The 27,904-nt window shown below is 45.8% G+C and overlaps 1 protein-coding gene and 1 long non-coding RNA gene across 4 annotated transcripts; both read right to left on the bottom strand.

The window, feature by feature from the left end:
* Positions 1-2,258: 2,258 nt before the first annotated feature.
* Positions 2,259-27,904, bottom strand: idh1 (isocitrate dehydrogenase (NADP(+)) 1). Of its 3 annotated transcripts, none has more exons than XM_080536178.1 (9): positions 27,799-27,904; positions 22,447-22,576; positions 16,571-16,862; positions 10,817-10,922; positions 9,477-9,651; positions 9,184-9,335; positions 5,123-5,263; positions 4,636-4,798; positions 2,259-3,504 (listed from the first exon to the last, which is right to left on the bottom strand). In XM_080536178.1, exons 1-9 carry the CDS (start codon positions 27,830-27,832, stop codon positions 3,411-3,413), a joined length of 1,287 nt encoding a protein of 428 aa, XP_080392304.1. In that variant the 5' UTR covers positions 27,833-27,904; the 3' UTR covers positions 2,259-3,410. The 3 variants fall into 3 exon arrangements, with proteins under 3 accessions (XP_080392304.1, XP_080392306.1, XP_080392305.1); XM_080536180.1 differs by lacking the exon at positions 27,799-27,904 and adding an exon at positions 23,645-23,711; XM_080536179.1 differs by lacking the exon at positions 27,799-27,904 and adding an exon at positions 22,779-22,891.
* On the bottom strand, positions 25,377-26,432 carry LOC308162091. Its single transcript, XR_013937572.1, has 3 exons — positions 26,081-26,432; positions 25,873-25,956; positions 25,377-25,761 (listed from the first exon to the last, which is right to left on the bottom strand). It is a non-coding gene; the product is annotated as an uncharacterized lncRNA (long non-coding RNA).

Below are 27,904 nucleotides of genomic sequence, written 5' to 3'. Positions count from 1 at the left end.
CCCCCACACTCCACTCTCTCCATCTCTCTCTTCCTCCACTGTCTGTCTCTCTCTCTCCCATTTCCCCCTGTATTTCTGATTATACCCTCCCTCTGCTGATGACTAAATTATGATTGGGTTTAAGGATGCCAGTGCTTTCATCTGGCCAGTGTTGTTCTGCACCCCCCTCTCCAACACAAAGGGCCCACTACCTCTGCTCGCTCGCTCGCTTTTGAAGAGTTGAGTGGCTGTTGGGTCCCCATGGTAACGGCAGCACGGAAGCCTCTTATGTGGTGGGCTGCTGAGGGAGAGCAAGGTGTTCTTCTCACAGAGACAAAGTTACACACAGACAACAAAGGAGGAGAGAAGCGCCATGAATCTCTAAAAAGGAAATTATTTCATGGGAAATAGGTGCAATTTATCTGGGCAAACACTTTTATGTTTTCTGACGTCGGAATTCGAGCCATTCGTGTCCTACTTGAAAACAAACAAATACAAATACCCAGAAATGAATAGCATTTTCCCATCATAATGACAGTGAGTATGGTGCTTTGTAGGACTTGTAAACAGCTTTTTGATCATTAATTTAGATAATTATGATGACAGGGTAATCTGAGTGGGGGATTGACACTGCTTGAAAGAGGGAGGCAACGTGTGTGAGCACCAGAACATCTACCAGGGTTCCTACAAGTTTCAACAAGTCAAATTTAAGACCTTTTTATAAACATTTTAGACCTCTTTGAATATAATTTTTGACCTATTCGCGACACCGTATGATAGCTTTTTGTCATCCTCGAGGTGATGAAATTAGGGATTTCACTGCCATACAGACAAAAAAGGAAGCAAATTGGATTTTTTTGGGTTCCAACTTGATTCATATCCGCGTAAATAGATGTGGTCGGACTGATTTCCTTGCAGGATCTCATTTTTAAGACCTAGCACCTCATTTTTAGACCGAATAACTGAAATCTGAGACCTTTTTAGGCCTTATAAATTGGATTGCTGGATTTTAGACTTTAAGGCTTTTTAAGACCAGCGCGGGAACCCTGATCTACAGCAGTCAAACCAGGCCAACATCTCATGGGTGTGCTCCTTCAAAGTACCGACTACATCAACAACCCTGTGCTGCTGTGTCACCCCATGGTGTAAACAGCCTGCAAAGAGCTCTCTCCTAGTCAGGATGTCATCTCATATTCATGGCCCTCGTGAGTGTGCCTGACCTTCCACAGATGATTCTGTTGTGTGGCGAAGCCCGGTGGCTTGGAAAAACTTTATCCGAAATAAGTTTTGGTTCTCAAATAATAACATCTTTACCTCAGCAGCAGACTGGCAACACAACACCAGCAACGAATGTTCTGGTCCCCTATCCCTGATTTAAACATAACAGTAACAACTGTTTGTTCCCCTATTCACGTCTAATGATGGGGGGCTTTCAACGGCACTGCCATCTTTGTTGCTGCCTCCCTCCCCGGCTGGCAGATGAGACTCCCTTCTTCTCCCAGACGAAATACAATTACGCCAGGACAATAGCCGCTGCCTCAGAAGCCTCGGTCTCTCCATCGGACGCCCAAGTGCCTCTGCTTCTCCTCCGGGTCTCTCTCTCTCTCTCCGCTTTTTCCTCCCGGGATTAAAGCCGGAAGGATTCCATCTGGCACAAACAGCTAATCATGTCAAGGGTGCCCCTTGACCATGTACTGTATATGTGGCACCACTGTCTGCAGCTTTCTGGTCCCCCACATGTACCTGTCACACACACACACACACACACACACACACACACACACACACTCCTCCATCCATAGGGTTTAGATTAGATCCGCTGGGCTAGATTAGGTTTGAAGGGGAGGGATGTAGGCTACTGCTGGTGGGAAGTATCATATTCAGGTATGAATAGGCTTTTATGAGGCATCTCATCTAGCAGCAGGACCAGCTGTTGATTCATGTGATCTGGACCTATAGATAGGGTGATCTAGGAGAAGCTGCAGGTCGTCGTGGGCAGACAGTTTTATACATCACACACTTAAGTACTGATCTAACTCGGTCCCTAAAAATGCAGGGTTGTTGGATTGTGTGATCCTGGAATTGTACAATTGTCACCTCTTTATCCACATTTCCTCTGGAGAACTTCAGACTAGATACACAGAGAGAGACAGAGGTGTGCATAAGACCACTGACAACATGGTGACGTATAATGTTAAACAGCATGTGATGGCGCCATCTACTGGCACGATTTAGAATTTTAAAAAAAATAAATAAATACCACAAGACCACCATTTTCTCAAAAACCCATTTATTGAGCTCATTACCGCCCGGGGAACTGATCACACAGACTGTTGAGTACAAAACCCACATCCCTTCCGGGCCCCTGCCCTGACTGGCAGATTTAAAAAGGCCAATCGTTGACACAATGGTTTCTGTAGTTGAGGGTAAAGTCGTGTTAACACATGGTTCATAATAACACATACCAACCTACAGGCAACTTCATAGCAACCCCATGAGAGGAGTGATGCTTTAAAATGTGCAAATCAAACAAATCAAAACCAGTTAACACAGTAGTCAAATATGGAGTAGAGCAGACACTCTACTGCAGCGGTGGTCATGATGAGAGATTTTGGCGGGAGGGGTAGGTGGAGGGTGAGGGGGAGGTGGAGCGGGAGCAGGTGGAGGTGGATGAGGAGGGGGAGCGGGAGCAGGAGGAGGGGGCGGTGAAGGGAGAGGTGGAGGAGGGATAACCTTGAGTGACCGTAATCGACGACTAGACATTAAACAAATAAGGCCACGAGGACAGAGGATAGGCGGCACCCTCAGACTAACTCTGGCAGGACTGTCCCCTGGTCTACCACCTTCTCTCCAACAACAACCACAACAGCAAACACATTCACCACAGGGGATCTAGTGCAATACGAGTAAACAATATATATCATTAAAAAAATCACTGATTCTTCACTACATGATTTCTGGAGCTCCTCCTGTGCAGAGGACGAAGCGGATCTTAAAAGAGGATGTTGGCTGTGTGAGACTGGCTTTGTTAGAGGACTCTTCATTCGGCGGCCATCTTGGTTTCTGGAGCCCCGGAGAGGACGGTGACTGTATGTGTGACCAGGACATGGCTTTCTCATGGTGGCCAGGGGGGCAGGAGAGAAGGGCTCCACAGCCTGTGTCTGAGGCCTGGGTTCTCTTACCCTGACAGAGACACCGCCTCTCTCCGTCTCCTGGTGGAATGTGATTCAGTCTCCTGAGAGGTCAAAGGTCACCCTAGAAGCTCTGGTTCAGGTTCTGGACTGCTTTGGTCCTGGGGGGGGTCTGGGGTTCAGTGTTGGGACTGGAAGGGGGGGCCCATATCCCCAGGGGGGGTTGTCAATGTGTGTGTGTGTGTGTGTGTGTGTGTGTGTGTGTGTGAGTGTGAGTGTGAGTGGAGCAGGGAGATGACATCACAGTTTGGGCTGGGCGGACATCTTGATGTTCAGGTTCTCGGCGAGCTTGTCCAGGAACTCAAAGGTGTTCAGGTAGTCTGCCCGTTTGACACTGAGGAGGGAGGGGAGGAAGACAAGAAGGAGGGAGAGAGAGAGAGAGATGTTTTGAGTGAAAACTCCTCAACAAAAAAAAAAGTTAAAAAATGGCCAATATGTGTTGTTTTTCCTTATTACTGTGGGAGAGTGCAATCATCCAATCCACCAAGCAACTCAAAACAAGAGTGAATACCAACAGAAGAATATTGCAATATATTTTTGGGCCACTACCCACACGTTTAGCTGTGTTGCTCATTCCACGAATGCATGATACTTACAAGTTGTACCTCATTGTAAAGGTGACTAATCAGGTTTGTGAGGTACATTGAGTTTAAATCCTGCCTGTGAACATCACCACTAGTGTGCCCTTGAGTAAGGCACTTAGCCCTCAGTTACTCCAGGGGGAATGTCCCTGTAATTCTATAATTGTCAATCGCTTTGGATTAAAAGAGTCTGCTAAATTCTAAATAATGTACGCTCCATGGAAAAGATGACCCACACCCTGCGTCTACAGAAAGAAAAAGGAGAAAAGTACTGGAAGAAATGGGATTGTTATTTTAAGAAAACGGACACTGATTAGGGTTTATATCTTTTTTTTTGTTATTCATTTTCTTTCTCTCTCACTTTGGCAAACATACCATAAATCTCAGTAACAAACTACCTGTCTAACTGTCATCAACGATCCCGGTATCTGAACATGACCTCATGACCTCTGCCCCACAACTTTGTGTTCTTTGTTTATTTGTGCATGCAGGGTTGCTACAAGTTTCAACAAGTCAAATTTAAGACTTTTAAATACCTAGAAAATATAATTTTCGCCCTATTCACGACACCATATGATAGCTTTTTGTCATCCTCGAGGTGATGAAATTAGGGATTTCACTGCCATACAGACAAAAAAGGAAGCGAAATTTGGTTCCAGCTTGATTCATTTCTGCGTAAATAGATGTGGTTGGATTGATTTCTTTGCAGGATCTCATTTTTAAGACCTAGCACCTAATTTTTAGACCGAATAACTGACATTTTGGACCTTTTTAGGCCTTATAGATTGGATTGCTGGATTTTCTAGGTTCTTTAGCCAGTTCTAGGTGTCCTACAGAGCCAGTTCTAGGTGTCCTACAGAGCCAGTCAGCGGAGGGTTACTCACTTGGCCATGCCCTTGATGCAGATGGCCAGGTCCTTGGTCATGAAGCCCGCCTGGATGGTCTCCACACACACGGCCTCCAGCGCCTCGGAGAACACGCGCAGCTCCGCGTTGCTGTCCAGCTTGGCCCGGTGCAGCAGGCCACGCGTCCACGCGAAGATGGACGCTGGAACACCACCATGTTAGCGTTAGCTTAGCATCAAGCCCGTTCACACGTTAGCTTAGCATCAACAACGTTCACACGTTAGCGTTAGCATCAACGCCGTTCATACACACGCGTTAGCATCAACACAGTTCAACATTAGCGTTAGCATACTTTTTATACTGTGTTCTTGTACTGTGTGTCACTGGTGCGTGCAACGTTGTTATTCCCCCCTCCCGATCTACAAAGTGCTGAGTGTGTGTGTGTGTATGTGTGTGTGTGTGTGTATGTGTGCGTCTGCCTGCCTGCCTGTGAGTGTGTGTGTGTGTGTGTGTGTCCTCGTCTCACCGATGGGGTTGGTGGAGGTCTCCTTGCCCTGCTGATGTTGTCTGTAGTGGCGTGTGACGGTGCCGTGAGCCGCCTCAGACTCCACGGTGCGACCGTCAGGACAGATTAACACGCTGGTCATCATACCCAGAGACCCATAGCCTGGAGGAGGGAGAGACACACGTCATACACCCAGAGAACCATAGCCTGGCGGCGGGGGAGAGACACATGTCATACACCCAGAGAACCATAGCCTGGAGAGGGACAGGCTACACCTGAACTGTCCCTCCTGAGACATCTACTACCCCCCTGTACTGTCCCTCCTGAGACATATACTACCCCCCGGTACTGTCCCTCCTGAGACATCTACTACCCTCCTGTACTGTTTCTCCAGTGTAAAAAAAGAAAAGAAAATATTCTTCCTTCTTCTAGCACGACGACTGCCAATGACCTCAGGCCTGAGCATAGATGACTTTTCCTGCTATGACTGGTGGATAGATGATCCACTTACTTAAATGCCAAATGTATTTGTTGTACGTCGCTTTGGATAAAGGCGTCTGCTAAGATGCCAAAAAAGTAAAAATGGAAATGGACAGATACACACAATCTATGTTCTGGGTCAACCTGGACCTCAACTCTCCATTGGCTTACAGTGCATGTGTAACAGGTTAATATGGTCTGCATATGAATCTCACCAAAACACCCCTTGTTTCTTTGTTTTGTTTGAATCTCCTACCTGTGTGCTCTGTAGTTTGGTGTGTGTTGAACGCACCTACTTTGGCTACGTCAGGTCGTTAGGTGTGCATGCGTCACAGATCTATAGATTGTCTTAAGAGGTGAGCTGCGTCGTGATCAGTGGCGTAGGGGATGGGCCCGCAAGCGACGCACCGCGGGGGGGGCCCCAGCCTCTAGGGGGCCCCCTAACATTGGATACTGTGGTGGGTTGACATAATTCACCCACGGTGGGTTGGGAGTATTGTTCCGCACGGACAGTTAAGTGCGTGGTACCCGAGTTGTTTATTCAGTTACTGCTTGAGTGTGTTGTTGACAATCGTTCATGTTCTTCATTAAACGTTTAGCTTTGTAATTTTGATACGCCGCCTCCAACTCCCGTCTCTCGGCACTACGATACAAACTTTTTTATTTAAAAACATTTTAGGCAGCGAGATACCCTGCAGAAAAATGAGCAAGCGAAAGTACCTCAGTGGTGCGCAAAAACGGCAAGAGCAATATAAAATGTAACAAAATGCAGCGAAACTTCCCAAAATTTCATATTTTCTCACAAACCGACCCAAAGCAGCTTCTGCGACTAACGCGGGTAGGGATGCAGTTAGCCCTGGGTCAGGGACGAACGTCGTGGATGCACCTGTGGCACCGCTGTGGAGGTCAGTGTTACTGCAGCTGGCAGGCTGACCCGGCCGAGAGATCGTTTTCAAAACTCAAAATTATCAAAAGCTATCTGAGAAGCACCATGTCCCAGGACACACTCTCCAGACTAGCGATTCTCAGCATTGAAAGCCAGCGCGCACGTCAAATTTAAGGACTTCGCACAGACTAATGCCAGGAGGAGAGGACGTTTTGATCATTGTTAAAGGTAAGAATAGCCTATTATTTTATATTATTCGAGATATTTATTAATCTAGGAATCAAATTAACTCGGGGTGGTGTGTAGCCTGTCGGTCTGTTCTTGTTGCCGTTTGTGTATGGACATGTCACACACACAGTCACACATACGGTGTCAGAATGATTCTGAGCAAACGGCCAGCGCGCTGTAGCTGATAGCTGTCCAGGCCAACCATACGGTCTATGCTGTAGGCTTTATGCAGCCTTAAAATAAATGTACCGCTACATCCGTTTGAGTTAACCTCCGTTGCGAAAGGGCCCCCGCCGCCACCTTGCGGGTGGGCCTCGGGATTTTGCGGTACGCCACTGGTCGTGATAATCTCCGCCTGATAAATGTCTAGAAAGTTGTATTTCGTGTCTTGAACGTAATCCAGTTGTTGCTAGTCGTTGTGTAACATACCCCACTCGTCTTGTGTAAATTCTGTTTGGATCTGAAATCGCTAACCCACGGTTTTGTATCAGTTTTGTCTTGAAGAAAGTGGGCTAATTAGCTAACAAAAAGTTCACCTGTTGCTAGCATGATTTTGCACTTGTCTCACGTTAATTGTCCGCTTTTGTTTCTTCTATCAGGGGAGCGAGACAACTAACACACATCAGACTGATGCATTTTGTGTATGTTCTGTATGTCACACAGGTATGGAGATATTTTTTTTTTATTATTTACTGTGTAATGGGAGGTAAGCTTGATAGCCTCATGGTTCAGTCCACACCAGTAGCTATATACAGCTGGTGTGGCTGTTATTGCAACATGACAGAGTTATCTGTTTAATGTGTAGTTTATTGTATGTTAATAATTTATGTTATTATTTTTATATTTGTTTAAGAAACGAAATATGGGTTTTCTGATGTATAATAGAATATTGCCAAATTGTTTATTTTTTCATATCATGCTTATATAATTGTATAATGTGAGGACAGATCTATAGATCGCCTTAAGAGGGGAGCGAGACAACTAACACACATCAGACTGATGCATTTTGTGTATGTTCTGTATGTCACACAGCTCCACTAAAGTGAACCAGAGACCCAGTTCTGCCGCCGGCCTCGTTATTGCCCCACACACCACCAGAACACAACGCAGGCGTAACACACACGGGTTACACATGATGTATATCACCCTTTTTTTCACATTAAGAAAATGGAGTAATGCTAATACAATGACGCGTTGTGTACAACCCTGCAGGGTTAAACAATAAAACACAACTGGGAGGAGTAGTGAGGGAAAAACGTAAAACATTCACCCTGACACTTTTATAGCCTGGGTGACAGACGACACAAATCAAACAGGGATAAATCACAGAATGGACCGTTTTAATCCAGAGAGCCCGGCTACGAGCACAGCACAGCACGCCAGCTCATGTCAGATGACAGCCATGGCTCAGAGTCATTAGTCCAGACCAGACCAGAGTTTGGTACCACTCAGGGTGGCCAAACGTAACTACACTTTTTAAAAAGATACATGTCTGTAGACGGACCTTTTCCAAAAACTGATGTTTGTGGTGCTGGTGGAAAGCCAGTGAGAAGTACAGAAAGACTGTGTAAGGCAGGGAGATGAAAGGGATATGGAAAGTTAGCCGTAGCTTTTGAAAGACCTATCTATTTGAACCACTCAAGCAGTGATTGATTAACGAGCAGAGGTTGTACATTGTTTCCCTTTTTTAAATCTTTATTGTATTTTATCTTTATCTTTTCTTTTTACTGTTTCCCCTACTTTTACATTCATTCTATGCTTGTATATGTTTTTATATATGTTTTTATATTCACTTTATGTTCTTATTCCTGTTGTAAAGCACTTTGAGCTGCCTTTCCTGTATGAAAGGTGCTATATAAATAAAGCTTTACTTACTTACGGTACGTACTAGATGATTATTTGGTATGATAACTATGATAAAGCTACCACTTAAGAATGGTTATCAGCTCATGAAGTTGATCACCCCACCAAAGAAAATGGCATTTTAGACACTGGTGTATAGCTGCTTTAGGCTCATGGTCAGGACATTTTTCAATGTTTTATAATATAATGTTTGGTATCATCTTAAAGAGGACCTTTTCATTCAAGCCCAATTTTGAATCTTTCTGACAAACATGAGGTCACTTTTTTTGTTCTCTCCACATTTTCCACCTAAACTATATCGTTTATTTTAGCCCTGTGGCATCTAAGGGCATCAGGGACACAAAACACAAGCTACTGCAATACTCACAGGACTCGAAGGATTCAGGAAATGTATAATATGCCCACATTATTTCATGGTGAAAGGTGATTGTGAGCCTTAAATAGAAGTCGAGGCATGGACATCTGTGCTAGGCTAGGCTAGGCTAGGCTGACTCACAGTAGACACAAAACCAACTCATTTCTGACACGTCTGTGCTAGGCTAGGCTAGGCTAACTCACAGTAGACACAAAACCAACTGATTTCTGACACGTCTTGGCTAGGCTAGGCTAGGCAAGGCTAGCTCACCTTGGGCTACGGTGTCAGACTGCACGTCCCCGTCGTAGTTCTTGCAGGCCCAGATGAAGCCTCCCTCAGACTTCATGGCCTGGGCCACCATGTCGTCGATCAGACGGTGTTCGTACCAGATGCCCTTCTCCTCGAACTTGGAGCGGTACTCCCTGCAGAGACACACACACACACACACACACACATCAGTCTCAGACAGACACACTGTCTGTCTGTCTGTCATAGAAGGCTTACTTCTCGTAGATCGCCTGGAAGATGTCTGTCTGTCTGTCTGTCTGTCATGGAAGGCTTACTTCTCGTAGATCTCCTGGAAGATGTCTTTGAAGCGTCCGTCGTACTTCTTGAGGATGGTGTTCTTGGTGCTGAGGTAGAGAGGCCAGGCTTTCTGCAGGCCCATCTGGAACGAGCTGTGGGCAAAGTCTCTGATGGAGCTGTCTGTGTTATACATCCCCATGGCCACTCCACTGCCTGGAGAGCACACACACACACACACACACACACACACACACACACACACACACACACACAGAGAGAGACACACAGGCATCAGTCTCAGAAAGATAGACATGCACATAGACATAGACATGCACACACACACACACACACCAACCTCATAGACGCAGACATGCGCGCGCACACAAACACACTCAGAAAGATACACATGTACAAACCCAAACCCAAACACACACACACACACACACACACACACACACATCAACCTCATAGACGCAGACATGCACGCACACACACACGTCTCAAAAACATACACATGCACAAACCCAAACACACACACACAACAGTCTCAGAAAGATACACATCCACAAATCCAAACACAAACACGAACATCAACCTCATAGACACACACATGCATGAACACACACACACACACACACACACACACGTCCAACCCTCGAGGAGTGAGTTTACCATCTTGAGGCGGTTACACATTCACACACAAACACAATCCCATGCTAGCAGCTTATTTAGTTATTCTAAGTGCTTTTTTTCAGCTCTGCTCGTGGAAAGCGTTGGAGCAGGTTGGCGGAAAGGCCCGGGCTTTGGTCCACCTTTCACCAGCCGCTGTCACCAGGTCATCATTCCACGGCACATCAATTGGCGGCTCCGTCAACGGCCTACGATGTGATTTTGAATCCCACGGTTAAACCGTAAACCGTGGTTACATTTGGGGACTGTTTGATTGTATCAAATATTGGAAAAACCCGCCCAACCCTAACTCACACACACACTAGCAGCCTGCCCATGAACCCCCCCTGGCCAAAACACGCAAACAAAACAGTTGAAGCCGAACATAAATCACACTGTTTAATCAACGTCCCAATTTGCTCAGTATACAGTGTTTGTCAATGGGAGGGAGGGAGGGGGTGTGTCTGACATATCTGATCTATCCCTCTTTTAACGACTTTAGTAGACACACTCTGGTACTGTAATATTGACACTGCAAACATACGCAGTGACAGCCTGAGGTGCCCGCCTGGCTAAGCTGTGTTGACTGACAGTGTTACGAGGAGGCCACAGCCTGGCCTGGGAGTAGAGGTTTCTATAGAACACTGGTCTGACTCACACATGACTCAGGTGTTGTTTTTACAGAAAAGGTGACGCTGTCTTCTGTTACCTTCAAAGTCGTGGACGACAAACTTGGTGGGCTCGCCCCCGCCCTGGGGGGTGTAGGTCATCTCCACCCTGCCTGGCCCCGGCACCACGAAGTCTGTGGCCTTGTACTGAGGGGGGAGGGGGGGGGCGGAGGGAGAGGGAGAGGGAGAGAGAATCATAATTGATGATCTGTACATACATTTATGGGTACACAAGAGTAAAATTCTTAGACTCAGGTTCTTCGACATTGGTATTGCAGCAGAATACAAAATCAACAAAAGAATAAAGTAAAATAAGCATGGTAAAATGTTACATTTCTTTTAGAGAGAGAGACACAGACATAGAGAGAGAGAGACAGAGAGAGAGAGAGAGACAGACAGAGAGAGAGAGAGACAGACAGAGACATAGAGAGAGAGAGACACAGATAGAGAGAGAGAGAGAGAGAGAGAGAGAGAGAGAGAGAGAGAGAGAGACAGAGAGAGAGAGAGATAGACAGAGAGTCAGAGAGAGACAGAGACACAGAGAGACAGAGACACAGAGAGAGAGGCAGCCTAGAGGTTAGAGAGGCCAGCCTTGGGGAGGTCGTTAGAGAGGCCAGCCTTGGGGAGGTTGTTAGAGAGGCCAGCCTTGGGGAGGTCTAGAGGTTAGAGAGGCCAGCCTTGGGGAGGTCTAGAGGTTAGAGAGGCCAGCCTTGGGGAGGTCTAGAGGTTAGAGAGGCCAGCCTTGGGGAGGTCTAGAGGTTAGAGGTTAGAGAGGCCAGCCTTGGGGAGGTCTAGAGGTTAGAGGTTAGAGAGGCCAGCCTTGGGGAGGTCTAGAGGTTAGAGGTTAGAGAGGCCAGCCTTGGGGAGGTCGCTGGTTCCATCCCCAGCCCAGGAGGGAACCCGTCCTCGGTGGCTCAGCTGGTAGAGCATAATCTTTAACAACGCTTAGGTGGGGGGTTCGATTCCCGCTGGGACCGTACTGAAACATGTATGCAGTCACTGCAATGTAAGTGGCTTTGGATAAAAGCGCCAGCTAAATGGCGTATATATTAGCATATTATATTAGTAGTATTATTAGCGGGATGTGAGCTGGTGACTGGAGGGTTCCTCATATCTACGGTGCTGTACACTGCCGTTGTGCCCTTGAGCAAGGTGCTGACCCTGTGCCCAGAGCTCTGTTCTCCCTGGGGGTGTGCATGTGTGTTGGAACCACCCCCACCCCCCGGGATCAATATTGTACCGACCATCTATCTATCTATCTATCTATCTATCTATCTATCTATGCACTATTGATTCCACTGTTAGGGTTCCTAGAAGTTTCAACAAGTAAAATGTAAGACCTTTTTAGACCTTTTTTAGACCTCTTTGAATATAATTTTAGACCTGTTTGTGACACCATATGATAGCTTTTTGTCATCCTGCCGTAGCTTCGTTCGCCAATAGTTTCTCCCGGGGGCAGCGAATTGGCATTTTTTTGGTTCCAGCTTGATTCATTTCCACGTAAATAGATGTGGTCGGACTGATTTCCTTGCAGGACTGAGGACAAGATACTTTTTTAGACCTAGCACCTATTTTCTTTAGACGTAATTACTGAAACTTGTGGCCTTTTTAGGCCTTGTAAATCGGCTTGCTGGATTTTAGACTTTAAGGCTTTTTAAGACCAGCGCGGGAACCCTGCACTGTAGTACGACTACCATCACTTTATTATTACTTACTTCACTTATTTTACTCTATTATTGTGATTTTGTATCTTGCTGCAATGCCAATGTTGAAGAACCTATGGATTGTACTTGTGTACATGTACAATGAGATGTAACAAAAGCAATTCTGACAGATCAGATTCTGATACCTAGAACCACACAATGTAGCCTACTACAATGTTATACATGGGCGCCATCTAGTGGACAAAAGCTATATGTGGAAACACAGGAGAGTGGTGGGAGGGTAGTTTCAACCTAGTAGTTTCAACCAACAATGGACTTTCATTTGACGGTCTCAACAGCGGTTGTGTGTGTGGGGGGCAGGGGGGGGGTCCCTGTCAGGTCAAACAAGGCCTTCAGCTAGGCCTACATTGTGTTGACAGGTCTGCCATCACCAGCCTTATACCATCAGTGTCCTGGAATAACCTTATACCTCCTTTTCTACAGTTCCAGATTAATTTATTTGCGGTTTGCATTATTGAACGCTCCCATTAAGCTTCAGGACTTTAGGACTGATCAAATTAATTCGCAGCAACTTCTGAATTCTCCCAAAACCCATTTAAAATTAATCAAGGTTCTCTCCTTCCTGAGAAGCTGTGTTATTAAAGATGTTAAACATTAAAGTTCTTCCAGGACACCGATGGGATGTGATATTAATAATAAAGAGTGTGGACACAGTGGAAACGCTATGAATTTCATAAGCGTAAGCACAGTTAAAAATGTAAAAAAAACGTCTGGTGCAAAGCTCATCGCCATACTTTCATTTCTCACGGCAGGTTATTAAACTAACACAACACTAACCGCTCACCTCAATTAATATCAAACACTTTTGTATTAAGTATTGACCTGGGCCTGCTGCCAGGGCGCTCTGGGCCTGGGGGGGGGGGGGGGGGGGGTTGGCTGGGCCTGGGGGTGGGGAGGGAGGGGGGTGGCTGGGCCTGGTTGGCAGAGTGACAGTGGTGTGTGAGGGAGGGGGACGTGGGGGGGGGCAGAGTGAGGGAGGGTGAGACGTGGAGGTGGGGGGGGGCAGAGTGACAGTTGTGTGTGAGGGAGGGGGAGATGTGGAGGGGGGGGGGGCTGGTTGTCAGAGTGACACTGCTGTCAGAGAGGGTGAGACGTGGAGGGGGGCAGTGTTTGGACACCGCGGTCCAAAGGGCAGCTTATCTGTTTAATCAGTGACTGAACCTTCTAGAGACAACAACAGCTGTCATCCACTGACCATCTGCCTACCTGGCAACCAGCACACCCACCTACCTGCCCACCTGGCAACCATCACACCCAGGTCCTACCTGGTTGTTATGCTAACGCTAGGCTGAGGTCCTACCAGGGGCCGTTCCACTAAGCGAGATTAACTCTGATCCAAGCGATTAACTCTGATCCAGGTTTAAATAAGCTTGCGGTCGGTTCCATCAATGTGGCTCAAATAATTCGCTGCTTGGTTGCTATGCAACCAATCCTTCTGAGTAATTCTGGTCCCGAGCAGACTTACAGGCTGGCTAACGTAATGCGTGCGTCAAAAAATCTCTCACAGGCGGAAACTACATCCCGAACGACAGTTCCTCAAGTGTCTTTTAGGAAATATTAGTTCCCACTTTTTATGAGATAGATAGTTTGATTGTGTGATAGATAACTTGATATTTTGAAAGAGTGATAGAAAGATAAATCGATAGATAAATAAATTAAAAAGTGTAAAAAATAAAATAAAATAGGTATGTCTATCAACTTGCATTGCCATCATTGCAGCGGTGTGGCTGGTGCAGTGGTTAAGGCAGCCAGCTAGAGTTCCGAAGGCTGCGGGTTTGAGACTTGGTTCAACGTATTATTATTTTTATTTTTTTTACATTTAACCGAAGCCATCATGCAAATCGATTTACAATATATATATATATATATATATGTCTAAGTGAATCATCTATCAGTAATCATAAGAAAAAATAATCTATGCCAAATCCAGGGTCCAGTTAGAACATAATTTACTACTCAGAAAGGCTTCAAACACCATTGTAATCATGTCAGTTCTTGTAAATTAGCCTGCACCATCATTTTATAGCCGTTCTAATGCTTTGACTTTTCTTAGAGGGATTTGAACCACCGTCTTAAAATGACGAATAAATACCATGGCAGCAGTCAATACCACTAGGCCAGGGGTCGGCAATTAGGTTTGGCCTCGGGCCATTTTTTTTTTTGAGCCACTAGATGGCGGGCCCGAACATAATCAAAGGCTAATTTAAGTAATTGATTGTTTAAAAATGTGACACGTTCTAATGCTTTGACTTTTCTTTCGACTGTACACATCGCTAGTCAACTAACACAGCTTGTTTTGTGAACCTGCTAACAATGTAAAGTAGTGTTCTAGTTAACTAGGTAGCAGTCCAATCCATTATGTTGCAGTATTTTGGCTTGACTAGCGAGTTTGTGTTGTGATTCTCAACAACGTTGAAACGTAGTTTCACACTTTTCCATATTTTTGAATAATAAATGTGTGGACTGACGATGTAGCGTAGCCTAACTTATTCTAATAATTATGTAACATAGTTTCATTCTGATAATTATTCCCCCCTCCTCCCAGACAAGGTCTAGTTATTATTGGATTGGTTGTTTGCGTGCCGGGTGAAGTTAGCCAAACATTTAACCTGCTAGCAAGAGAAACATAATGTCACTCTCCAAAGGTCTAAAGAGGAAAGTTGACGGTGGAAACAGGGCATTTAAAGAGGAATGGACAGCGAACTATACGTTCATCCTACCTGGTTTCATCAATGCAAAGCCGTTGTGAGAGACATTTTCCGTGCTCACAATGTTCCCTTTCTATACATGCGAGTCGTCCTTTTAGTCAATGAATGCGATAAAGACGCACGAGAGGAATCGATGGATGCATAAAAACCTTGAGAACTGCCTGTGGATTAAAGTGACGTCAATATCACCAGATATCAAGCAAATACTGAGCGATGGGAGATGCTTTTTGTTTGCGCCGATTTTGTTTTCAATGTTTTTCAGAAAATTAAACAGAATTTGCGTTGTTACTGTTCATATGTGTGTTGCAGTCACATATACGTAAACATTACGTTTGAATGGCTTACTGAGCTCGTGTTATTTTGTTCAAACCACACACGGTATGTCGGCTATTTCAGCACCGTGACGCGTTGTCCACCTGCTTATGATTCACTCTGAGGGGTTCAGCGTCTGCCTGATTGTCTGTCCCTGTGTCATTCACTCTCAACATGGATAAAAGTACAATAAGCATTATTCAGGTGGAGTTCGATTCTCTATTCAGACATTATAGGCGCTATATGTGGGACTGTCGGTCCGATATTATTATAAAAAAAAAAAGAAAAAAAAAATGGATTCTCAAAATAATCTGCTGGGCCAAATATTATTGGTGACGGGCCAGCAATGGCCCACGGGCCGCCTATTGCCGACCCCTGCACTAGGCCATCGTGACGATATGTCGGTTTGTAGCCTGCTGCTGATATCACCACAGTAGTAAATATTCATTTATTAAAATATGAACAATAACTGGGGCTAGTATGACCTACGCATTTAATCAGTCTGCAATATCTTGCCAAACCATTTCCCTCGCCTTGTTAATTGCGGCAGTATTGCACTATTTTACATCTTATTTTTGGTCTTCATAAAGATCAATAATTAGGAGTGCTGCGCAAAAAGTGCTGCGCAAAAAGAGTGTAGTATCTTCATTTCGACAGTTTGACTCTTCAGGGCTCTTTATGTCTGCGTGCACGCGCCCATATCGAGGGTTTCTAAGCCGGTGTTCTGTGAACACTCATGACACAAGCCTGATCCTCGTTCGAGGAATCACCTGAGGCTTGAATTCCAATCCCGAGTTGCCTGATCGCAGGATTTATTTTTATCGCCGATATACTAATCAACGTTCGTGGAATAGCCCCCTGGTTGTTATGCTAACGCTAGGAGGTCCTACCTGGTCGTTATGCTAACGCTAGGCTAACGCTAGGAGGTCCTGCCTGGTCGTTATGCTAACGCTAGGAGGTCCCACCTGGTCGTTATGCTAACGCTATGCTAACGCTAGGAGGTCCCACCTGGTCGTTATGCTAACGCTGGGCTAACGCTAGGAGGTCCCACCTGGTCTCCGTGGGCGTGCCTGCCGATGATGATGGGCTTCAGCCAGCCGGGCACCAGGCGGGGGATGTTGTGGCAGATGATGGGCTCTCTGAACACCGTGCCCCCCAGGATGTTCCGGATGGTTCCGTTGGGCGAGCGCCACATCTGCTTCAGCTTGAACTCCTCCACGCGGTTCTCGTCCGGCGTGATGGTGGCGCACTTGATGCCCACGTTGTAGCGCCGCGTGGCCTCCGCCGCCTCCACCGTCACGCGGTCGTCCGTGGCGTCGCGGTTCTCCATGCCCAGGTCGTAGCTGAGGAGGGGAGGGGGGCGGGGGTGGTAAACGGTAAATGGGGGAGGGGGGGGAGAGAGGGGAGAGAGGGGAGGGGCAGGGTGTCAGTGTGAGATGACGGAGTCAAACTAGTAAGCAGAATATCCCTGTATCCCTGTATCCCTGTATCACTGTATCACTGTATCCCTGTATCACTGTATCACTGTATCACTGTATCACTGTATCACTGTATCACTGTATCACTGTATCCCTGTATCACTGTATCACTGTATCACTGTATCACTGTATCACTGTATCACTGTATCACTGTATCACTGTATCACTGTATCACTGTATCACTGTATCCCTGTATCCCTGTATCACTGTATCACTGTATCCCTGTATCACTGTATCACTGTATCCCTGTATCCCTGTATCACTGTATCCCTGTATCACTGTAGGTTTTGTATTGTGATGCTGACGGTGCTTCCCTCTGTAGCCTATAAATAAAGGACACATCAAATAAAATAAATACACAAATTGTACTTCAGATAATTTGACAACCTATTTTAAGAGGGTCCCGCTCTACAACTGCTTTCATTATCTATCAGGAAATCGATCAGGTTCTAGTCTTACACGAGGAGATCTTCCTTCCTCAGTTCAGATGAAGTGAGATGGAGGAGAGAAAAGGAGAGGGGAGGAGAAGATGAAGTGAGAGGAGAGGAGAGGATGAAGTGAGAGGGAGGAGAGGAGAGAGGAGAGGAAGAGAGGAGAAGATGAAGTGAGAGGGAGGAGAGGAGAGCGGAGAGGAGGAGAGGAGAGAAGAAGATGAATTGAGAGGAGAGTAGAGGAGAGGAGAGAGGAGAGGAGGAGAGGAGAAGATGAAGTGAGAGGGAGGAGAGGAGAAGATGAAGTGAGATGAAGTGAGAGGGAGGAGAGGAGAGGAGAGGAGGAGAGGAAGTGAGAGGGAGGAGAGGATGAAGTGAGAGGGAGGAGAGGGGAGATTCAATTCATTCAAGATAAAAACCTCCTCCAGCTTGGCACTCCCCCCCCCCCCCATACTCTTTAAATCTCTAAAAGAACTTCAACTGAACGTATGGGGAAATAGAACATTTAAAATGTTCAGTGAGAACGGTGAAAGTATCTAAGATCAAGTTATTGTGAAACAATGTGTTAGCTTGGTGTGAGGCTGAGCCACGGGCCACCAGTGTGGAAGATGGGAACAAAGAGGCTAGTCTTCACAGCCTGCGTGACTGAACTGATGAGTGACCCCTCTGTAACACCCAGACACACCCTAACCCTAGCCTCTGTAACACCCAGAGACACCCTAACCCTAGCCTCTGAGACACCCAGACACCCTAACCCTAGCCTCTGTAACACCCAGACACCCTAACCCTAGCCTCTATAACACCCAGAGACACCCTAACCCTAGCCTCTGTAACACCCAGACACCCTAACCCTAGCCTCTGTAACACCCAGACACCCTAACCCTAGCCTCTGTAACACCCAGACACCCTAACCCTAGCCTCTGAGACACCCAGACACCCTAACCCTAGCCTCTGTAACACCCAGACACCCTAACCCTAGCCTCTGTAACACCCAGACACCCTAACCCTAGCCTCTGAGACACCCAGACACCCTAACCTTAGCCTCTGTAACACCCAGACACCCTAACCCTAGCCTCTGAGACACCCAGACACCCTAACCCTAGCCTCTGTAACACCCAGACACCCTAACCCTAGCCTCTGTAACACCCAGACACCCTAACCCTAGCCTCTGTAACACCCAGACACCCTAACCCTAGCCTCTGTAACACCCAGACACCCTAACCCTAGCCTCTGAGACACCCAGACACCCTAACCTTAGCCTCTGTAACACCCAGACACCCTAACCCTAGCCTCTGTAACACCCAGACACCCTAACCCTAGCCTCTGAGACACCCAGACACCCTAACCCTAGCCTCTGAGACACCCAGACACCCTAACCCTAGCCTCTGTAACACCCAGACACCCTAACCCTAGCCTCTATAACACCCAGAGACACCCTAACCCTAGCCTCTGTAACACCCAGACACCCTAACCCTAGCCTCTGTAACACCCAGACACCCTAACCCTAGCCTCTGAGACACCCAGACACCCTAACCCTAGCCTCTGTAACACCCAGACACCCTAACCCTAGCCTCTGTGACATCCAGACACCCTAACCCTAGCCTCTGTAACACCCAGACACCCTAACCCTAGCCTCTGTAACACCCAGACACCCTAACCCTAGCCTCTGTAACACCCAGGCACCCTAACCCTAGCCTCTGTAACACCCAGACACCCTAACCCTAGCCTCTGTAACACCCAGACACCCTAACCCTAGCCTCTGTAACACCCAGACACCCTAACCCTAGCCTCTGTAACACCCAGACACCCTAACCCTAGCCTCTCTAACACCCAGACACCCTAACCCTAGCCTCTCTAACACCCAGACACCCTAACCCTAGCCTCTCTAACACCCAGACACCCTAACCCTAGCCTCTGTAACACCCAGACACCCTAACCCTAGCCTCTGTAACACCCAGACACCCTAACCCTAGCCTCTGAGACACCCAGACACCCTAACCCTAGCCTCTATAACACCCAGACACCCTAACCCTAGCCTCTGAGACACCCAGACACCCTAACCCTAGCCTCTGTAACACCCAGACACCCTAACCCTAGCCTCTCTAACACCCAGACACCCTAACCCTAGCCTCTCTAACACCCAGAGACACCCTAACCCTAGCCTCTGAGACACCCAGACACCCTAACCCTAGCCTCTGATAGACCCAGAGACACACCCTGGCCAGTTTCACAGACAAGGCTTAAGCCTAGTCCTGGACTAGATCACACATCCAATGTAAAGACCTCCATTGAAGATGCTTTTCAGTCCAGGATTAGGGTTAAGCCTTGTCTGTGAAACTGGCCCGAAGAGACACACCCTACCCCTCTATCCCCTCTGTGTTTAGCCTACATTCATTTCATTACCCCCCTACTAATAAATCTGTGTGTGTATGTGTGTATGTGTGTGTGTGTGTGTGTGTGAGAGTGTACTCAAACAGCCCCCAAACTACCAGACTAAGATGAAACACATCATGTCATTGTGGGCTCCTCCTGGTGCAGTGTGTGTCAGCTTCAACCTTTCACCCAGTTTCCCACACCACTTCCCTCCTTCCCTCCCCCCACTCCCCTCCCCCGCACAGCCTTCTCCACGGCAACAACGTTGCACTGCTCCACAGACAACAAAGTACAAAGTTAGCGGTGGGCAACAACTATTTGTAGAGAGACAACCAACCCTCACCCAAGATAAGCACAGTGAAATTGTGTAAATGATGTCCGTGTGTACAACACACACACACACACACACACACACACCCCCTGTGGGGCAACACAAGGCCACTGCTGCTGAGTGGTGTGACAGCGTGATGGAGGCAAGTGTGGAGGTCTGAGTGGTCGACCCAGATGACCCGTGAACTCACCCCACCCCCACCCCCCATCCCCAGCCTCCACCCTCCACCCCCCACCCCAAGCCACCCACGCCTCTTGGAATGCATTCCTCAGACTGCGGAGGCTAATGAGAGAGAATCTTATTTTTAGGCCACAAAGAGACACACACTCCTGCCTTCTAGGAAACTATGATATAGTGTAATAATATACATGACGTGTGTTTGGTGAGCTGGTCGCTGGACACACGTGTGGTCCAGAGGCTTCACAGACCTCACACAGCACACACCATCATCTGATTAATCTTTACATGGTCGTATTTTCACCCTGAAAGAAAACTCAACTGAGCTTTCCTAATGAGGGTGACCCCCCAGGGGTCATGAGCAGGGGCAGGGCGGGGGTTAGCACAGAGGCCTGTTCAGGGACCATGAAGTCTGGTCATGTGGTCTTCTGGGTTACTGAGTGACTATGATGTACTGTAATAATGTTGTTGCAACAATACTGCAACATTTTGAAATCTCTCTTCATCCCTTACAAAAGACCCGATTATTTTTCTTGGAACTTTTAGGGAACTCTAAACTCTATTTATGTCTGATTTAATTTTTTATTTTATCCGATTATTCAATTGTCACTTTATTTAGTTGTTTGCGAGCTGCTATAACACCTTATTGATCCCAGAGGGGAAATTAAAGTACCTACCTACCTATCTATCCATCTATCTATCAATCCATCTATCTAATAATAATAATAATAATAAATGCCATTTAAAAGTGCAGTTGTCTGTCTGTCAGAGACCCCGTAGGTGAGGTCCATGTACAGTACAGGTGATAATCACAGGAATGAAGCCAAAGTCCAGCGTTTACGCCACTGTCAGCCCACAGTCTGAAGGTCTGGGGCAGGACAAGGAGGGGGCAACTGATGGTGGAGAAGGGCAAATACACACCAGGTATTGCAAGATTGAATGAAGAAATACAAGATTAAACGAACAACTTTCAGGTCACCTCAGTACAGCATCAAGCAGATGTGTGACACCACATGGTGAGATGTTTCAGGTGGGTTAGATAACACTGCTCCTTTGCACATGTTTGTGCACATTTGCCCATAGCTCTTTTGATAACCTCTTATTTATATATCTGTATACACCAGACTGTACCTAGCTACCTTAACTGTACATAGCTTACTGCTATCCATCTCCTGTATACTACTACTACTACTACTACTACTACTACTACTACTACTACTACTACTACTACTACTACTACTACTACTACTACTACTACTACTACTACTACTACTACTACTACTACTACTACTACTACTACTACTACTACTACTACTACTACTACTACTACTACTACTACTACTACTACTACTACTACTACTACTACTACTACTACTACTACTACTACTACTACTACTACTACTACTACTACTACTACTACTACTACTACTACTACTACTACTACTACTACTACTACTACTACTACTACTACTACTACTACTACTACTACTACTACTACTACTACTACTACTACTACTACTACTACTACTACTACTACTACTACTACTACTACTACTACTACTACTACTACTACTACTACTACTACTGCATTTTGTTGTCTGGTACTTGTACTCCAAACTCTGCTGCTGTGACAGGAAAAGTCAGTTTGGTACGGCAGCTCAGGGCTTGTGTTTCTGTCTCTCTGAGTTATGCCTGGTGCCCTATGGCCTGGATACTGCTAATTGTATCCTGTCTTATTTGTCACTTATATCCTGTACTATTGTCACTATTTTTTTTTTATCTTGAATTATGCCTATCGCCTTATTGTCTTTGTGCTGCAATGTCAGGAACCGAAGCCTGGTCATTTTACTCTCTTACACTGGTGTAACAAGGGGGACGGAACAATAACACTTGGAACTTGAAACTCCTGCTGTGAAGGTACGCCCCCCCCCACCCCGCTCCCTGAGGTGTTCATCCAGGGTGTTATCCAGGAGGGGACATGCATTACAGAACGTTGGGGTGGCAACGTGTGCGATAGATTTGCCTGTCAGGCCGATTAGGGGGATCATATCAGTATAGTACATTTAATATTCCTACCTGCAGCGCTCTGAATGATGTTTTACCTTTCCTGTATCTAAGCCCCGCCCCCTAGTCTCACCTGTGCAGGTCCATCTCCAGGTAGGGGAAGATCAGCTTCTCCTTAATGAGCTCCCAGATGACTCTGGTCATCTCGTCCCCCTGCATCTCCACCACCGAACCCGCTTTGATCTTCTGGGACATCTTTGAACCTAAGGGAGAAGATAGACAGTCAATAGTAACAAGGAAGTAGCAGATAGTGAGATAGTGAGTGAATGAGTGAGTGAGTGAGTGAGTGAGTGAGTGAGGAGGGTGTTTAAGGAGAGATAGCGACAAGGCCGTTTCGCGGGTCTGCTACATGCCCAATGAAAGAGCTTCATTCATAAAGTGGAAAAGCTGGAGAAGCAGGCTTACCAGAGCAGTGAGTCAGCATTTCTGACTCCAGTGTGAACCCGATCAACTCTTTAATCGGCTCAACAGGGGAAGCCTGTCACTGTCACAGTGCGATACAATCTCTAGTCTCCAGACCACATACCACCACACCTACACACCTTGACAAGTTATTTATTGACCTACTGTCAACCACAGACTTTTTCTTACATTTTCCATTCTACTTGCATTCAATTCAAGTTTTTTAAAATGCAAATATCACACAAGTCATTTATTGATTCGTTCGACTCAACAATAACCTCTGAGATACAATGTTGTAACAGTGAGTGTAATAACATTGTGGCTGATCACTTGACACATTTCTGAGCGTTCCTCCCAAGGAAGAGAGTTACATAATCGCCCACCTAACTTACATGCCACGGATCAGGGGGACAAAGACAACCAAGTAACAATGTTTACAAGTTCGACCCATATACAAATATGATATGAATGAATGAACTTCAACAACACACTTACTACCTTCCGGGAAAAAACAACAATTCTGCACAATCAGCCGGTATGAGCTGTCATTTTGTCTCTGCACAACATCAACACTTAGGATCGCTTCCTACATCACTGGCGACACATGACGGACCTGACATCACCATTACCAGGCAGATCGCAGTGTTCCCCTTAAAGAGATCTTAAAGACAGCCGTACGCTTTTAATCATAATAGTAACTCAACTGAGATGGTGGAGCACTGTTAGCCTATAGCCACTTCTGCAGGATCACAATCGATTTGTGCAGAAAGGATGATCATGTCCAATCAATGCAAGCCTATGATGCATAAGGCCTGTCACTCTGAAATGCATGCAGGACATAATAGAAGATGTGTAACAGAGATGCATACCTTGCGTTTGTCCTAACTGAAGCACAGATCTGGCCAGGTGATTGTAGACAGTCTGGTTCTGCACGGAGCGGGTCTTATAGGCTCGAGCGCTTCTGTCTGTCAGAGGCGCGGCTCCACGTCAACGGGACGGGGACGGGGTTGCCAGATGGGATCGACAATTTCCAGCTTAAACCGCAGTCTAAAAACCGCTAACGGCCAAGCTCCACCTGCTGCGTTGCGTCAACTCGTCATCGGCGTTGCGTCAACTTCCCGTTGTCCAAGCTCCACCTACTGCGTTGCGTCAACGTCAACGTTCTACTCTAGCTCCACTGGCATTTTTTGTATACGGGAGTAATTTCAGCCTTGACTGCAATATGTCCACAACAATAACAACATCATACAGAACATTTTCCAATCAGGGTAATATTTTATCTACATATTCCCAAATAGATAGTTGCTAGTTCAGTAGATGTTCAACTAACTGTCAACAACATTTCAACTAACTAACCACTAATCCTAAACCTTGCCCTAACCTTAAATCTAACCCTATCCTTAACCATAAATCTAGTTACATATCAACAGAGTTGCAGTTGATAGTTTGAGCAGCTGTGGATCATCTATAAGGGAATATGTAGATAAAATATTACCCTGATTGGAAAATGTTCTGTATGATGTTGTTATTGTTGTGGACATATTGCAGTCAAGGCTGAAATTACTCTCTATGCTTATTAACAGAGGTTATCAACAGAGACGTTCATAGCGGGAATTTCTGGATCAGGAGAGCATCTACATTCTCTTACAACATCTCTTTAATCAATTATGGGTACGTATAGCTTAATTTATCCACATCTGCTAGCGGTTTTAATAAACTTATTGAGGACACAAGTTGGGTTGTATTGACATAGAGCTGAATGTCGTACTTGGAGCTGTCCGTGGTACTGACGCAGGTAGCCTATCACAGGACAAAAGAAAACTCTAGCAAAAGTACCTCAGGGTAACGTAATTGTGTATGCTAGCTTTTTCTTTTTTACTTCAGGAAAGCATCACCCATTAGAACAGAATATAGCCTACAACAAAATGTGTATGTGTGCTAAATGGATATGTATCTAAACGTCCTCAGTGTTATAATAAATAAATAAATACACCAATTACAATTACATTGGGAATAGACTTTTTCTCTTCTTCCCATCTCTGGCAGCTGCTTATAATCGCAGGAGAGCACTGGCTCTTCTTTTACTCCTCCAAAGGCTTCAGAGAAGAGGAAGAGGGAGAAGACGGTGGGTTCATCCCTTGAACCAGAGGAGAAGAGAGCAGGGAGCTTTCTATCATCTGGTCCAAGAGCTCCAGCTGGATGAACAAAGGTACCGGGAGTACTTTCGGATGACCCCTAACCAGATGGACCACCTGCTCGCCATAGCTGGCCCTGCACTTAGAAGAATCAACACAAAGTACAGGGACTCCATAGAGCCAGCGCAACGGCTGGCAGTGACTTTGCGGTAACAATGGCCAATTTTATTATCAATAAATACTTACAAATAGGTAGAACATACCGGTATTTAGATTATATAGCAGTGAAATACACTTTGAACACTGTAGCCCACAACCTCAGCAAATATGTTAAAGTCAAGACTAAAAACGTTGCTCATTGTTAGCATGTTAGACGAGTTTGCCCACATAGAAGCACAAAAAAAAGCAGAAACAAATATTGCCTTTAATTGACTAAATAATTAAGTTAAGATTATAAAAACCCATCCTTTTAATATTGCATTTAAGTTAAGTCAGACTCTGTTTGGTTTTGTGCTTCTATTAACTCGTCTAACATGCTAACAATGCGCAAACGCGCAACACGTCTCCCCCTGAGGCTCAAACTATTCAGCATAGGAACAATACTCATAGCAAAGTAGTACATCTCATCATTCTCTTGAGGCACATGTGGAGGCTGGGATGGTTCCTCTATCTTTAGCAGCTTGGCTTCTGTGTCACCTAGGGTTGGCATTGATGTTGATGAGGAAGTTGCTCTGCGCCTTTTCTGTCCTGTAAAGGCCAGTCTGTGAGTTGAACTGGGCGGGAGTTGACTGGGTGGTGGACTCTGTCCTCTGGTTTCCGGTTCTTCATACCTTGCAGATATGCCTACATCACTATCACATTACATTTACATTAGTAATTTAGCAGATGCTTTTATCCAAAGCGAATTACAATAATTGCATTTAATGTAGGAAGACGGTGTACTACTATTCGCCAGAACTCACTCGTGCACAGGAAGGAGACAGGAAGGCGATGTTTCAGTCTTCCATGAACATTGAGGTTCATTGAGGTTCAAGTTGCCATTTGAACTACAAATGGGGAGAAAAATCATGTATATTACTATTTGTATACATTATAACATAATAGCCAGCATGGAAGTTAAATGAACACATATTTTAGTTAAGTATAATATTAGGCTAACTAATAGCTCACGTCCGAGTTTGTTGATGAGGTATCACAAATGCCATGGTCTTCTCGTATTTCCACTCCCTCTGTGCAATTGCAGCCGAGCCACTGGGGAGACTTTTTTGCTTGTTTTTGAACTTGCTGAATTGGTCCCTGAGTGATCTCCATCTCTTTTTGCATTCAGCACCTGTTGGTTGAAACATAATGGTTAGATGTTCATGAATTTGTGTACTTAAAGAATGTACTAATATCCTGTCTTTGCACACAGGTTCCTGGCAACTGGCGAGACCTTTGCAAGCCTAACCACACACTTCACGCATTCCCCTCCCCTGTTTTTGAATAAACGCGCCCACGGGCTCCTTGCCTACGCTGTCTCAGAGTCACCTCCTTGGGTTTAGTTTATCTTATCTCATTCATAGAGCCCACAAGCAGTTGGCTAACTTAAAAACTAAACTACCGGCTTTACAGTTGTTATGCACTTATATCATAAGCTCATAGGCTAGCTAGCTAACTATCTAGCTAACGTTAGCTGCTCATCCAACATTGAAAATCATATGTAGCTAGCTGACGTTAGCATTGTGATGTGTAGCTTATCTTATAATATTATTATCTTATTATATCTTACCTGATAATCCAAGTGTGGACCCGATCTCACCCCATGCTCGGTCCTTCACCTGGGCATCATTGTACAATCTGTCATTTGTCGCATATAAAAAATAATATTTTTCGACCTCAAGGATCAGCCGTTCGTCGTCCATTCCTGCAACAAACTTTCAAGCACCTGTGGTGATTGACAGCTGACTGTGGTGATTGACAGCTGACTGTGGTGATTGACAGCTGACTCGCGTGAATAGCAATTCGCAATAGCTGAGTAGTTGGCTACAAGTATTTTCAATCTGCTATTATCTCTATTAACCGCTGTGGTGATTTAACAGCTGATAAAAAAAAGTATAATATATATATATATCATAATATCAAGTGCACTACAAACAGAGCAAAACAATAAAACAACACCAGAAAACAATTGGTCTCATTGTGACGTCTGCGTCCACCGTCAAAAATCAAACTTTTTTGAATGTCTACTTTGGACGCAGCCATCGGACGCAACGCAACGCTGACGCAACGCAGCAGGTGGAGCACCTTTCATTGATTACAATGCATTTGATCCCAATTCCGGACGCAACGCACATTTGACGCAACGCTCGATGGCCATGGTGGAGCTAATGCTATTTATCCAGCCCAACCCGCACAAATGTTTTTTTCCCTGCCTAGTGTGATCAAAAGTAGCCCATTCGGCGGGACCACGCCCCATTTGGCAACCCTAGACTTGAACGTAAACACGCCTGCTCGACAGACGGACCGTCATCCAATCAGCGGAGACGTCTAACCTCACACAACCAATAGGGTGTCCCCACACAACTGATGGGCGGGGAGATAAGGTCAATGTCTATGGCTACGTTCGTGAATTCGCCCTGAGAGCGCCGGAGCGCCACACTGGGTCCAACGTCATAAAGGGACCAAGGAATTTGATTGGACAAGAGGCATTCCATGAGTGCTGATCAGATTCCAGAGCAGATTTACGAACGCAGCCCATATGATAGTTAGACTGTTCATTCACAACGGTCGGCAATTCCACAGATCAGTTGTTTTGTTCCATGGATTAGTTACATGCCTAGTTTAATGCCCTTTTGATTTGGAAGTTGAGTTGTTTTATAGATGGAATACATCGTGTAGTGTAGTCTGACCTCCAAACCGTAGACGCGCTGGCGCACAGAGCATGTCCTCTCTCTCCACCGCTGCAGGTTTCTCAATCGGGGAGTTTTCTCAAAGCGGAGCGATCCGAGTTGCATT

This window comes from Nansenia antarctica, assembly GCF_963989245.1.
Source record: "Nansenia antarctica genome assembly, chromosome: 7".
Classification (NCBI taxonomy): Eukaryota; Metazoa; Chordata; class Actinopteri; order Argentiniformes; family Microstomatidae; genus Nansenia; species Nansenia antarctica.
Note: the sequence above shows the minus strand (reverse complement) of the source record. Positions and strands in the feature narration are given on the sequence as shown.

Bases quoted from the DNA above. Each gene is read 5' to 3' on its own strand.
- idh1 (XM_080536178.1), bottom strand. From the start codon at position 27,832: ATGCTCTGTGCGCCAGCGCGTCTACGGTTTGGAG. The intron at 5,264-9,183 runs GTGAGCTAGCCT...TCCCTCCTCCAG, and splicing joins GTCTGACACCGTAGCCCAAG to GCTATGGGTCTCTGGGTATG. The intron at 3,505-4,635 runs GTGAGTAACCCT...CTCCCTCCTCAG, and splicing joins TGCATCAAGGGCATGGCCAA to TGTCAAACGGGCAGACTACC.